The sequence below is a fragment of the Idiotropiscis lumnitzeri genome, chromosome 14 (genome assembly GCF_059441095.1).
Source record: "Idiotropiscis lumnitzeri isolate Australia: NSW breed Sydney's pygmy pipehorse chromosome 14, RoL_Ilum_1.0, whole genome shotgun sequence".
NCBI lineage: Eukaryota > Metazoa > Chordata > Actinopteri > Syngnathiformes > Syngnathidae > Idiotropiscis > Idiotropiscis lumnitzeri.
Genome location: NC_142404.1, coordinates 8,046,445 through 8,058,977, shown reverse-complemented (window position 1 = coordinate 8,058,977; position 12,533 = coordinate 8,046,445). Strand labels below are relative to the sequence as shown.

The following is a 12,533-nucleotide window of genomic DNA, read 5'->3' as shown; positions in this document are numbered from 1 at the left end:
GCGGCCTCGCCGGGGATAATTACAGGCAGGCGCGGCGGGGCGAGCCAGGCTTCCAGCCAAAGGAGAGCAAAGAGAGCGAGCGAGAGAGATGGGCCTATAGATTAAGATCTAATCGATACACCGCTATAGGTTCATCAATGCAATCAATCAAAGGAGGCCAACGCGCGATCAATCAGAGGCGCACCTCCACGCGCGAGGATCATTCGGACAGCGGCTGTTGTTCCCAAGGCGGCCGCATTTAAGTCATGAGTCAGAACTCATTAAAGTACACCTCTATTCTCGTAATTTGCGCAATTTCTGTCTTTAAAAAGACAACTTGGGGTGCAAAATATTCCGATTTTTTTGTTAAGCGTAAAATACAACTACAACTGACGTATTTCTTTTTCTGCAACACTGAGACTTTATTCTCAGAAATGTAGGACTTTTTTTCTTGTGAGATTAATTCGTTAAAAATAGGACACCATCTTGTGGCTTTATGACTTTATTCTCGTTAGCTTTTTCTCGTAACATGACGTTTTTCCCCTCATACTACGAATCATTCTCATAAAATTATGACTTTTTTTTCCACGTTAGATGATTTTATGGCCGTAACTTGACAATTTCATCCAGTGACCTTACGACTTTACTTTACAACTGTAGAAATTTTGTGTCATAATCAGGATTTTTTTCCTTGCAACATCACAGGTTTTTCTCCTAAACCGGGTACTCTTTTTTTGTTGCATTATGACTTTGTTCTGGTAAGATAAAAAAAATATATAATCACGTCTTGACATTACTTTGTCGTCCTTATAAGATGACACCCGTATTTTTATAAACGTATAACATTGTTAACTTCTTGGTAAATTACGACTCCTTTCTTGTTACGTTATTTTACCCCATAACTTTGTGACTTGCGTTAATTTTACGGTTATTCTTTTCTGTCACATGATCTTTGTCTTGTACTAATGACAACTGTTAAAAGTAGCCTGAGGGGGCAGATGTTAGCTTGTTAGCGCAGCTAGCAAAATGAACATTCACGTCAGCATTCATTCGAGGTTTGCCAAACGTTCTTTCACAGCATTAATGTTTTTTTCTTGTGAAAAGAAGAGGTGAATTCCTGGCAAACGTCTGTAGAACGTTTGTGACCTTGAATGAACCCTGACGAGAACGCAACATTCTCAACTTCGCACTAACACTCGCAAACGTTCGCCTCACCCCCACTCCCAGTGGGAATTAACCTTTTTTTTTTCTTTTTGCGAAACCTTAATACTTTGTCATGTAAAAATGCAACTTAATTCTCTGAAATTTACGAGATATTTATCGTGACAATATAAAACCTTACAATTTTAATCACAAACTTGACTTTTTGCCTCATAACATGACATTTTCGCAAAGCTTTTGACATTCCTGCCAGCATCCACGGCAATACCATTTTTCTCACAACTACAATGTCCCCATTAGCTTCGTCGCTTTCCGTGCAAAAGAAACCAAACGCAAAACCTTCAAACAATAACGCCACGCGGAGGAACGGCGGTGGTGGCGGCTCTCAGCAGCGCAGCACAAGAAACACTCTCCCCCTCCCCCTTCCCTCCGTCACGTCACCCCCCCCCCCCCTCCCTCCCCTCCCTCCCGCGCGTCTGTCGGCCTCTGTCGAGTTCCGCTCATAACCTCGCCACCCACCCTCGCAGCTCCCCGCCTCTCCCTGCTTTCCGCTGCTGGCGGGGAACACACATACACGATCAGCGCACACACATATACACACATATACACGTACACGCACACACGCACACACACGCCTCTCTTTAGCGCTCCGCTGCGCACACACAGACACGCGCACACACTCCGGCTCGCCTCTGTCGCGGCGCACACGCTATCGCGCACGCCTCTTTAGCGCTCGGCGCACGAACACATTCGCACACACGCACGCGGACCTCTTTGGCGTTGAGCCGCGCACACACAGACACACACACCCCGACACACGCACACACAGTAAGGCAGGCAGGCAGGCAGGCGGCGTCAATAAAAAGCCCAGCGATGTGAGGAGGCCGCCGGCGCTTCGCTTCGCTCCCCCTCCCGCCTCCCCCCTCACCCCCTCTCCTCCTCCACCCCCCGCCACTGCGATTAGCGGAGGCAGGCTGGCTGGGGAGAGGCGCCCCTCGGTTATCTGGGGCGGTGGCAGGCTGTGTGTGCGTGCGTGTGAGTGTGTGCGTGTGTGTGCACGCGCGCGACGAATTTAACTCTTTCCAGGACGGATGCGAGGCTGCTTTTGCCGCCGTTATCGCACAGGAAGCAGGACGCGGGGACTGACGTCACGTCACGCCGCTTGCGAGCGAGTGTACGTGGTGAGGCGCGCGCACGCAGGCCCTTACGTCATTAGAACGCTGTAAGTGTTTATCCCGATTGGTTTTATGACGTCACGCTTTACAAAACCTGTTGCTTTTCCAATCGCCATTTTGTTTTTTTTGTTTTTGTTTTTTCAAATGGGTCCATCACCTTCATTGCAATTCAGCAGATTAATTCCATAATAATATTAAATTATAATTATGGCAATTTAGATGGACATTTGATTATTTTATCGGCATATGCATCAATTATGTTTTCAGACATTAAAAATCAAAATGTTTAATGTTTGTTGATTTAAAAGATGTATAGGAGTTTGCTGCATAGTTCTTTTTCAACATTGTGGAGGATTTTTGAGGAAAAAAAAGATTTAGATCCCACTGAGCAGCAAACAACGGCAAGTGTTTTCGAATGCAGCGAATGTTGCATGCACATCAGAGTTTATCAGTGTTGGTTGAATGTTGCAAATGTTTGCAAAACATTCACCAACAGTCTTAGCGAATTTCTTGTCACAGGTTCAAAATTCCCTTGCGACAAAGTACAGTACGGCCGTTTGATGAACATTTGCGACCGTTCGCGAAGGTAGAAAAATGCGTGTTCACGTTGGTTAGTCAGGATTCATTCAAGGTTGTAGATGTTCACAAAACATTTTGCCAGACGTTCGGTTTTAATGAACATGTTCAAAATTTCCTTGCAACAAGAAAAGTACAGGCGAATTTCTGGCGACCGCTTGGCAAATATTTGCAACCTTGAACGAGCCCTGACATATCTTGACGAGAACGCAGCATTCCCCGCCTTCGAAAACCTTTGCGATTGTTTACCACTCAGTGGGATAGGGGCTGAAGATAAACCCGTCGCCATTTTTTTCTCGCAAAACAGCTATTGCTCATAAAATTATGATTTATTCTCTAGTAACATTCAAACTTTTTTTGTACCCATTAAACTTTTTTTCTTTTAACTTTTTGACTTTTTTTCTTGTGATGTTATGACTTGTTTTACAAAAAACACTTGATTTTATTCTCCAGTATTGCATTTTTCTTTTAAAATTTTTTTTCTAATAAAATTCTTGGAACCTTATGACTCGTAACATTACAACTTTCCCCCCTTAAACTTAAAGCCTTTTGCCTTTTTCATAAAAAAAAAAATAATTATCTTGGAACATTACAACGTTCCCCCTCATAGCATTATGATATTTCTCGTAACAGTCGGAACGATGTTCTCTGCAAAATCGTTTTTCTCAGAACATTACAATTTTTTTCCAGATCATAACTTTGTCCTTATAATATTGACTTTTCTTGTAACATAAAATATTCTTTCATGGAACGTATTTTTTCCCCTCAGCACTTTAAAAATATTTTTCTTGGAACATTAACATAATTCTGGTAACTTATATGAAAAATTGTTTTGTTGCAACTTTTTTTTAATCGAATTATGTTTTGATATTTTTTTGGAACAGTACTACTTTTTATGTAAACTTATTTTAAAAAATGCAACATTTTTCTGTTGCTCGTAACATTACAAACTTTCTCGTAACGTTCCGACTTTTCCTCATAACATTCCGACATTTTTCTTGCAAGATTACGACTTTCCTCTGAACACTACAGCATTTATCTCATACATTGACTTTTTTTAAAACAATGAAGACTGTTTTTTTTCTCCGAACTACTTTTTCTTGAAAGAATCTTTTTTTTCTGTGGTAACATTCTTGCAATTGTATGACTTGTAACATTACAAAATGAATTTTCTTAACGTTCCGACTCTTCTGTTGCAACATTTAAGCCCCAATCCCACTGAGGGGCAAACAATTGGGACTGTTGGCAAAGGTAGCAAAATGTGCATTTATGCATTCAAGTTTGGAAAACATTCTCCAAACGTTCACCAACAGTTTTAGCGATGTTCAAAATTCTCTTGCGACAAGAAAAGTACAGGTGAACATTTGGCGACCTTGAACGCACCCTGATGAGAACGTAACATTCGCTGCCTTCGCAAATGCTCGCACTAGTTTATTTTATTTTTTTGCTACAAATACATGATTTAACTATTGGAAATGCTGCAACGTTACGACATTAGCATAACTTGAAAGCATTTTTAAGCACGTTTTTTTTTTCGCTCGTGCTAAAAATCCTTTTTTCGAATGACATTCTTGTATCCTCAGTTCTGGTCAAATGAGTATTGTCGTTCGGCGGGCATGCTGTCATTCTTCTTCTTCTTGTTCTCGCTACTTGCGTCTAACGAGCACGCTGATGATTGGACGAGGCAAAGGGCAAACAGCCCCCAGTCAAAGCGGCTAATTGAACTATTTGATGTGAGGCGCTCCGCTTTGAAGCGCCGGTTGCGTGCGGGCTGTGATCTGGCTATTAAGCGAAAGCGTCCAGGGAGGAGGCTGTTTGATGGCTGTAGAGTAATAAACAACAGGCGGGGCTCCGGGCTGGCTGTGGAGCGCCGAGCAGCAATCGGGCCCGTGCTGAGGTGACAAAGCTCCGCCTTGTTTTCAAGAGTGTGCTGTTGCCGCTGTTCTGCCTAACTGCGCCCCCCCCCACCCTCCCTCCTCTGTGCGTCATGGCCGGACTCCAACAATGGCTCGGGTTTCTGGTGTCACGCGCGCGCGCACACACACACACACACACACACACACACAAGCACCACTCCCCCCGCACACACACGCACACACACACACACACACAGAAGCACACAAACACAGATGTGACAAATGATAGGGTGGCGAGGCGAGGCGAGCTAATAGTAGGCCGCGCGCCTGCCGACATGCCCGTGGGCCGCGGCTGTTAAATTGTATCCAATTACGAAGCATGCCACGATTCGAGGGGGAGGGGGGGGGGGGGCGAATAATAATTCTTCCCGCATGATGGGGAGATTCGCTTATTTCCTCGGCTCCAGTGGCGCGAGCCGTGAAATGTTGCAGCATCCTCCTTTCTTTTTCTGATGGGTTCCGCAAATGAAGAAAAGTCAGGATTTCTGGACGACATGGCGCCCAATTTTCTTTCATCAAAATCCAGTTAAGCAGATGTGCAGACAAGACAGGGGCCAGCAGGGTGCGACCTGTAATTAATAGCCATGATTTAAAACCATTGCGACACTGTATCTTTTGCATGAATGAAAAAGTTGCTGGAATATTAGAACCATTTCAATCAAGAACTAGCAAGGTCGGCAAAAAGCATGTTAAACTCGTCAGTCGGCATGCATTATTCTTCACGTTTCTGTTTACATTTTTACAACTTTCTTTTCTTAATGTTGAAGTTTTACTTTCATGGCAGCATAATTATTACTTCTAAAATAATTGTGGAACATTAGAACTCTGTTTATCTAACTTTTGACTCATCATGTAATTTGACTTAATTTTCCAACGTTTTTTTTTTTTTGGAACATTACAATTTAGGAACATTTATTATACCAATAAAGCCTTTTTCGTAGCGTAATATGACTTTATCTTTGTGATATTGACTTTAATCACCCACCATCACGACTATTTCTTAAACTTTTCTTTTACAAGACTTTCTTGTCGTAACATTACAATTTAATTCTTACACTGATTTTTTTTCGCATAACAAAGGACCTTGATTCTACTTGCGTTGTGATGATTTCCTGTAATTTACAAATTTCACGAAAGCACAACTTTACAACATTATAACTTTTTTGTAATAAAACGACTTAATTGTTGCCCATAATGTTGTGATATTAACATTTATACTTGCTTCTTCTTCTTCCTTTATGCCAATGTGTACTGGCTCCTCCTCTCTTACTGATTCAACCACTACTTCAGTCATCTTGAAACCACCAACAGGCCGCTAGCGGAACAGCAAGTGGCCAACTTAAGGGCGCTTTAAAGTTTGGTCGAAAGACACAGGAGATGCTATTAGAAGTGTTTCGATGTAAAATATTTTTGCTAAAAAGGAATGTTTTTTTTTAAATTTCTTTTATTTTATTGTTGTGTCTGCCTTTTTATGCACAGCACATTGTTGTTTTTTTTAAAGTGTTCCATAAATAAAGTTGAGCTGTAGTTAAGATTATTTTTGGCTAATACCACAACTTTATTCGGATAACATTGTTATTTTATCTGACCGAACATCACAGCTTTTTTCTTATGATATTACAACAATTCAAATCATCGGAGAGCCCGTTTCCGCAGGTGCTGCTGTTTTGGTGAGCAATGGAGTTGAAATGAACTCAGCAGTTCACTGTGCGTGTGAACAATAGTGTCCACGAACTGGGATAATTACAATTATTACCCGTTTAGTATTCCAGACAGGAAGGCATTTATTTGTCCTAAGTGGTTGACACTCCCGGCGTATAATAAAGAGAACATATTATGGAAAATTGACTTTTTAATGGCTTGTATACAAATAGAAATTGTCTGTCTGGAGTGCCTGCCCACCCATCAAGAGTGAAACGTAAGAACCACGTAAATGTTTTGTTTACTGCCTATTTCTGAAAACGTGTCTTAGAGTGAGCCTTCTACAGTGACGTTCTCCTGCGCCACATAAACACAGTTTAGTGTATATACTGCTGCCTCCAGGAGTTAAAATGATTTGTCATCACCAGAATTAGTTTTTTCCGTCCATAACATAAGCGCTATGCTTTCCACAGGCAAGTGGAAGGAAAGGCTCATTGCATACTTACCAGACCACTGTGACGGAATGAAATACAACTCGTAAATCAAGGTACAGCTGTACTAATATAAAATGCAGTGATTCTCCAAATATTTTCACCAAGTACAACCTAAAAAATATTTAGCTCTTCAAGTACCACCATCATGGCCTACATTCAACCCATGAGCCAATGTGTTCAATATGAGCCTGAAACGATTAATCGAATGATTTCATGCCAAAAAAAAGTGTAGATCCTAAATTTCTTCCCAAACTTCAGAGGGTTTGTTTTCCCACGCAGACTAATGTTACCCATGAATGCTTGCATCACTGTGGAGAAATAAAAAATGTACTTCATCAATAGGATACTCGAAAGACTACTCGGTTCTAAAATATTTTACAGCTCTAGCCATTTTATTAAAAAAAAAAAGTAGATTAAATATGACTGTAAGACACAGTAAAATTATGCGCACTTTGAACACTTGATTCAACGAGAAATGCATTCAACGTTTAAACACGTTAAACAGAAATACATTTACCTGCCCCCAAATTTTTAATCAAACCAGTAAAGCGTAAATGCTAGTGTATTGAACTTAAACAGGCTTGGCTAGCTAAAAGGTTTATTCTAAAATGTTCGATTTTAGTTTATATCTAAATGTACATTTTACTTCTATTTAATTCAGTGATCCTTTTGTGTACCACTAGAGGGAGCCCACATACAACTGGTGGTAATCGTAGAATCACGGATATAATGTATTACATTTATGCTCGCAAATATGCACGGTTCGGCACACTTTGCACAGCCAGCGGCGTTGAGGGATGGCGCCGTGCGGATGAAATAAACACTGAGGCGCAGTTTTGTTATGAAACGTCTCTGCTGCTCATTTATTTGATGGAGTGCAAGTCAACTCAAGCCAGCGATGGTGCTTAAAAAAAAAAAAGGATGCGAGTCAATGTGTGTACTGGAGTAAGATGGTGGCCAAGCTGCGTTAAAGTGCAAACTCAGTCGCGCGGTGGTGTCACTGACACCCGGCGGGAAAGTTCAACAGCTCGAGGGGGTGAAAAGGGGTCAAGTGTCGGGTCATTAGTTCAACTCGTCAGGAAGAGGCGTGTGACAGCGGTCACTTCACGCCGGCAGCTGCCTCAAAAAAGCAACAACAAAATGGAGGCTGAATTTAAATGATGATGCTGCCAATCACAGCTCGCCACCAGTGACACAGGCCGTGAGATGATGGACTAGCAGAGGCTGTTGCTAGGCAGCGCTCACCACGTGCCATCCTTTACCTTTTTGTTTGAATACGGACACCGTCGGGGAAAAAAAAAAAAAAAACAGGATATTTGTGTGTTTTTTTTTTTTTTAGTTGTTCGTAAGGCTTAGCAGCAAGAGCTTCGCAGACAGATACAAAAATAGAATTTACATTTGAACATACAATATTTTTACAAATGCAGTGTAACAAAGAGAAGTTGCATTTTCACATAAAAAAAAATACAAAACATTTTTAAGAAATCTATCAAAAGGTAAAACACATCTTCAAATTTTGCGTTTGCTTTTTGAATTCATTTCAGGAAGAAAAAAAAAACGTTTGTTGAAGCTCTAACCTTGGGGAGCTGAGTTATTAGAGTTTCATGTTTTATGGCGTGTCATGAGTTGATGAAGTGCCCACATACATCGCCGAAAACTCAACTTCGTTCAAATCTAGTATCTGTAGTTCAAATTTAGAAGAAATTGAAGAAAACATCTCTCGGACAAGCTGGTTTTAAGGACCCATGGGAAATGAGCCTAAAATGGCCGCTTCAAATCAAAATGGCAGTCTTTGCGTCTTTTCATGCATGATGTCGTGAGACTTTTTCTATGGGTCTTCGAATCATATCAGACGTGACTACTTCATTTCAGTTCGCTGAATGAAACTGGCTCCTAAAGGGCTGCTTCAAACCAAAACAGCAAAATTGCTGTCTTTCCTTAATACGTATGAATCGATGCCAAAAAAAAAAAAATCAACAAAACAATCGGCTGCCATTTATAAAAAATACCCTCCCGCTCCAAAACCCTCGGAAAATGACCATTATGTTTTTGACCAATCATCGTCAATAAAGGTAGGATTTTGCCGAGCCGACTTTGGGCTAAATTAGCCATCAACCTTTGAATTATGCTGATGTCGACGTCCTGTGTCGATGCGAAGGCTCCTCAACATTATAAGCTCTCTATAAATGTTAGCCATCGTTACGCTACGTTGACAAAGTGGGGTACACACATACTGATAATTTGAGCAGTTCCCGCGTTCTTCAGATCAAATTTACCAAATTCCAGATTGGGGTGTGTCAAGGAGTGAAGTTTTTCTCTCTGATCTGCTCGGAAAACAATCAGGGCTGACATTTGCAAGTGTTAAACTTGTTCAGTACTTGAACGGATTCCTTGATTGTGAAGTCATTCAACCACATTAAAATGTTAACAGGTAAGATTACTTCTTGAGTTTCTTTCTTCTTCTTTATATTTTTTTCCCCTTAGTCTGGATGCCTTGCGGCACAATGCTGCCTCTACAGGTCAGTCTTGGTACTGCGCTAAAATTGCTGAATTCTTTTCCACATCATTTGTCGTGTCCGTCACTTTTAAAACAATTGGTTCAGATGTTGTGAAAAACCATTTGGAAAGAATATTAAATAAGATATTAAAGAGAAAGTTGTGGATGAAAAGAACACACAAGAATATTTGAGGAAAGCGACAAGACAAAAAGGCAACGAAGATGAATTTTAAAGATCAGAATGTGTGTACTCCGCTTGAGAAGACTGAATGTGCTACATGACGTGCTATAAATTCGCTTTAAAGCAGAGGTCCGAGAATTCAGAGATGCCCCCCGTTCCCCATAAAATGGACTGTTTGTCAATTTTCCTCATAGTTGATCAATGAAATTTAGTCAAATTGTTCATCTCTTCAGCAAAATGAAAAATATTTAACAAAAAAAAAAAAAAAGAACAACATTAAATGGACATGCGTGTTGTTTGAGGCAAAAGGCAGAAACAAATACCGTCCAAGGCAGGAGACGTGAATGCTTATTTCCCGCTGTGCACCGGGCTCATGTATAAATAAGCGAGGAAGTCGAGGCGCTCCAAAATGCGTGAATTATGCGTGCGTGTGCCAGCGAGCGGCACGCGTCAACGTTTTAAAAAGGCCTGCTTTTCCACCTCCGCTCCTGCAGAGACGTGAAAAGGTAATTGCACCTTGTTATGATTGCCTTTCAATGTTTTTTTTTTCCTTTGCTTTTTTTCTTCCTCCTCCATCTTGGTGGTGTGCCAAAAGTGCGGATTGAGAGAGTCCTGGGGGCAGTGATGAGGAATGTTTTAAGACCTCGGGGATGCGGCGGAAGCCTTTTTAACACCGCAAGGAGATTTTTTTTTTTTTTTTGGCCCGAGGTTGTGGTATTGCAGGCGGCCCTGTTCAGTATGTGTGTGCGCGCGTCTTTAGGATATTAAATAGTAAAGGATGGGGATTAATAATGGAACCTGACAGCTCATCTCCGGCTTCTATCTGCCTGACTTTCCCCCCAATCTTGCCTTCCATTCTCTGCCTACCTCTTTGCCTCCCTCTCGCTTTCTAATCCACCGCATTTCTCTTTGTCAGGAAGCCACCCCCCTCCTTCTCCTCCCCGTGCTGCCGATCCTCGGCGCCTTTGTCTCCCTCAGGGCCCTCGGTCTTTCAGGGTCATGTTAGGCGCATAGAAGATTGTGTTGGCGTCCTCGTCGTCGCTCAGGTCGGCCAAGTCGGCTTGGGTATAGCGCACGGTCCCGGCGTGGTACTCGCCGATCCGTGTCCTGTCACACAGCCGCGACTGCAGAGCGAGCTGAGACACACACAAAGTTCACAATCATCGGCGACGGCAGGACTTGATACGTTCATATCTGACAAATCTAAGCCGAAAATACGGACAGCGAAAAAAGCTCAGTTGCCTGCAGCAAAAGGGAGACTGTGGCAACATATACGGCAGAATCTAGAGTTAAGGCCCAAAAAGAGTCACCATTGCATGACTCCTTCTTGTGACTTTCTCCAACTCTGCGCTTTGATAATTCTCCAAAACTGCATTGCTCAATAGACCAATTGATTGATATCAATAGATATGTCATGCTAACGTTTTGTTTAGGCAATTTCAAAAATGTTTACATGAGCGGATAAATTCCCCCACCACACTGTTAGCGCTGTACGTGACACTGTTCGCCGGCCTTTCAAATGCGCAATTTAAAGACACAAACTCAGTCATCATGTTTTGGCTGGAATTTTAAAGGGGAAATCTTATAAGAACATGTTCTATGCAGGCCCAGTAGTCAAAACATGGTATTTAGATTAATATTGATTGCATTTGTGGAATATGAGTTTAACAGAAAAATCCAGCCGATTTTAGCCATCTCCAGGGGCGGCCATTTTGTCACTTCTGTTGACTGAAAATGACATCACAGTTGCTCAGGGCTCAGCTAATGACCAATCATGGCTTAGTTTAAGAAAACAGATGAGGCGTGATTGGTCATCACCTTAGCCCTGAGAAACTGGGATGTCATTTTTAGTCGACAGAAGTGACAAAATGGCCATCAGATATGAATAAAAATGGGTGAATTAGCGATGCAAAATGGCGGGTTTGAAGTCAACCTGAGAATTTGATGGCTTCCCACGTCAAATGAAATGTAATGACGTCAGTGACCAAAGTGTGACGTTGAACACCCGAGAATAAGCGTCCACACCCCTTTGTGTTGAAAGCATTTGTCACTGACGCGTTGATGTCACCATACATCTAATTACTTTAATAGCGCAAGCTGCAACTGCTGTGCAAAAGCGCCCTTCAAATGCAGCGTGAAAAGGGCTCTTGATATCTAACGGTTTGAAAAGATCCACTTGAATGTTTCCCACAGCCATAGCCAGCCACAAGATCAATATTTGGGGGCATACACACACGCACACAGACACATATGAACTGATAAAGAAATTGCACAGTCACCCTAAACGACGTCATTTTCTTTAAAACTGCCGTAATAGACTAAAGCTTCTTTATAATTTTTCATCAGCTGTAAAAAGCCTTGTAAATGCGATTTAATTGTACACATAGACCCACAAATACTGTTGATGGCCATGTGCCACTTAGTCGCTGGGTGCGTCAACCACTAAACACTTCTCGAAAACACACACACACACACACATATACATATATATATATATATATATATATATATATATATATGTGTATATGTATAGGTGTGTGTGTACGCATGCATGGGCTGGTTGTCAGTTACTCTTTGCCACGAATTTAACAACAGGACATCACCCTATAGCTTTACAGACAATTTGAGTCAGGCACTTTCCTTAATGGCCCCAATTTGTGAAGTCCGCTAATGGGCGGCTACGTTTCAATCAGTGTTGATTTGTCTGACTAAATGGAAAATGTGCTCTGAACACAGTGGCAGACCCTGTGAAATTAACAATGACAGCCGGTCTTTTTTTTTTTTTTTTTAATGTATTTTTTTTACGTCATGTCAAAAGACTTTGTCCTCCAATTGTTGTGTTTAGTCAGTTTTGTGACTAAAGGATATTACAAAATTCACTTTTGGTGCAGATCCATCTGAAGTTATACATCA

General features: G+C 41.6%; 1 protein-coding gene across 4 annotated transcripts in view; it reads right to left on the bottom strand.

Moving 5' to 3' along the window:
• Nucleotides 1-9,726: 9,726 nt before the first annotated feature.
• The window catches only part of LOC148323292 (cyclic AMP receptor-like protein A), an 84,318-nt gene continuing 81,511 nt past the window's right edge, over nucleotides 9,727-12,533 (bottom strand). For all 4 annotated transcript variants that reach the window (XM_088315802.1, XM_088315805.1, XM_088315803.1 and 1 more), the window contains one exon: nucleotides 9,727-10,756. In XM_088315802.1, coding sequence (XP_088171928.1) covers nucleotides 10,595-10,756 — 162 coding nt within the window. In that variant the 3' untranslated portion in view covers nucleotides 9,727-10,594. The remainder of the gene's footprint in view (nucleotides 10,757-12,533) is intronic.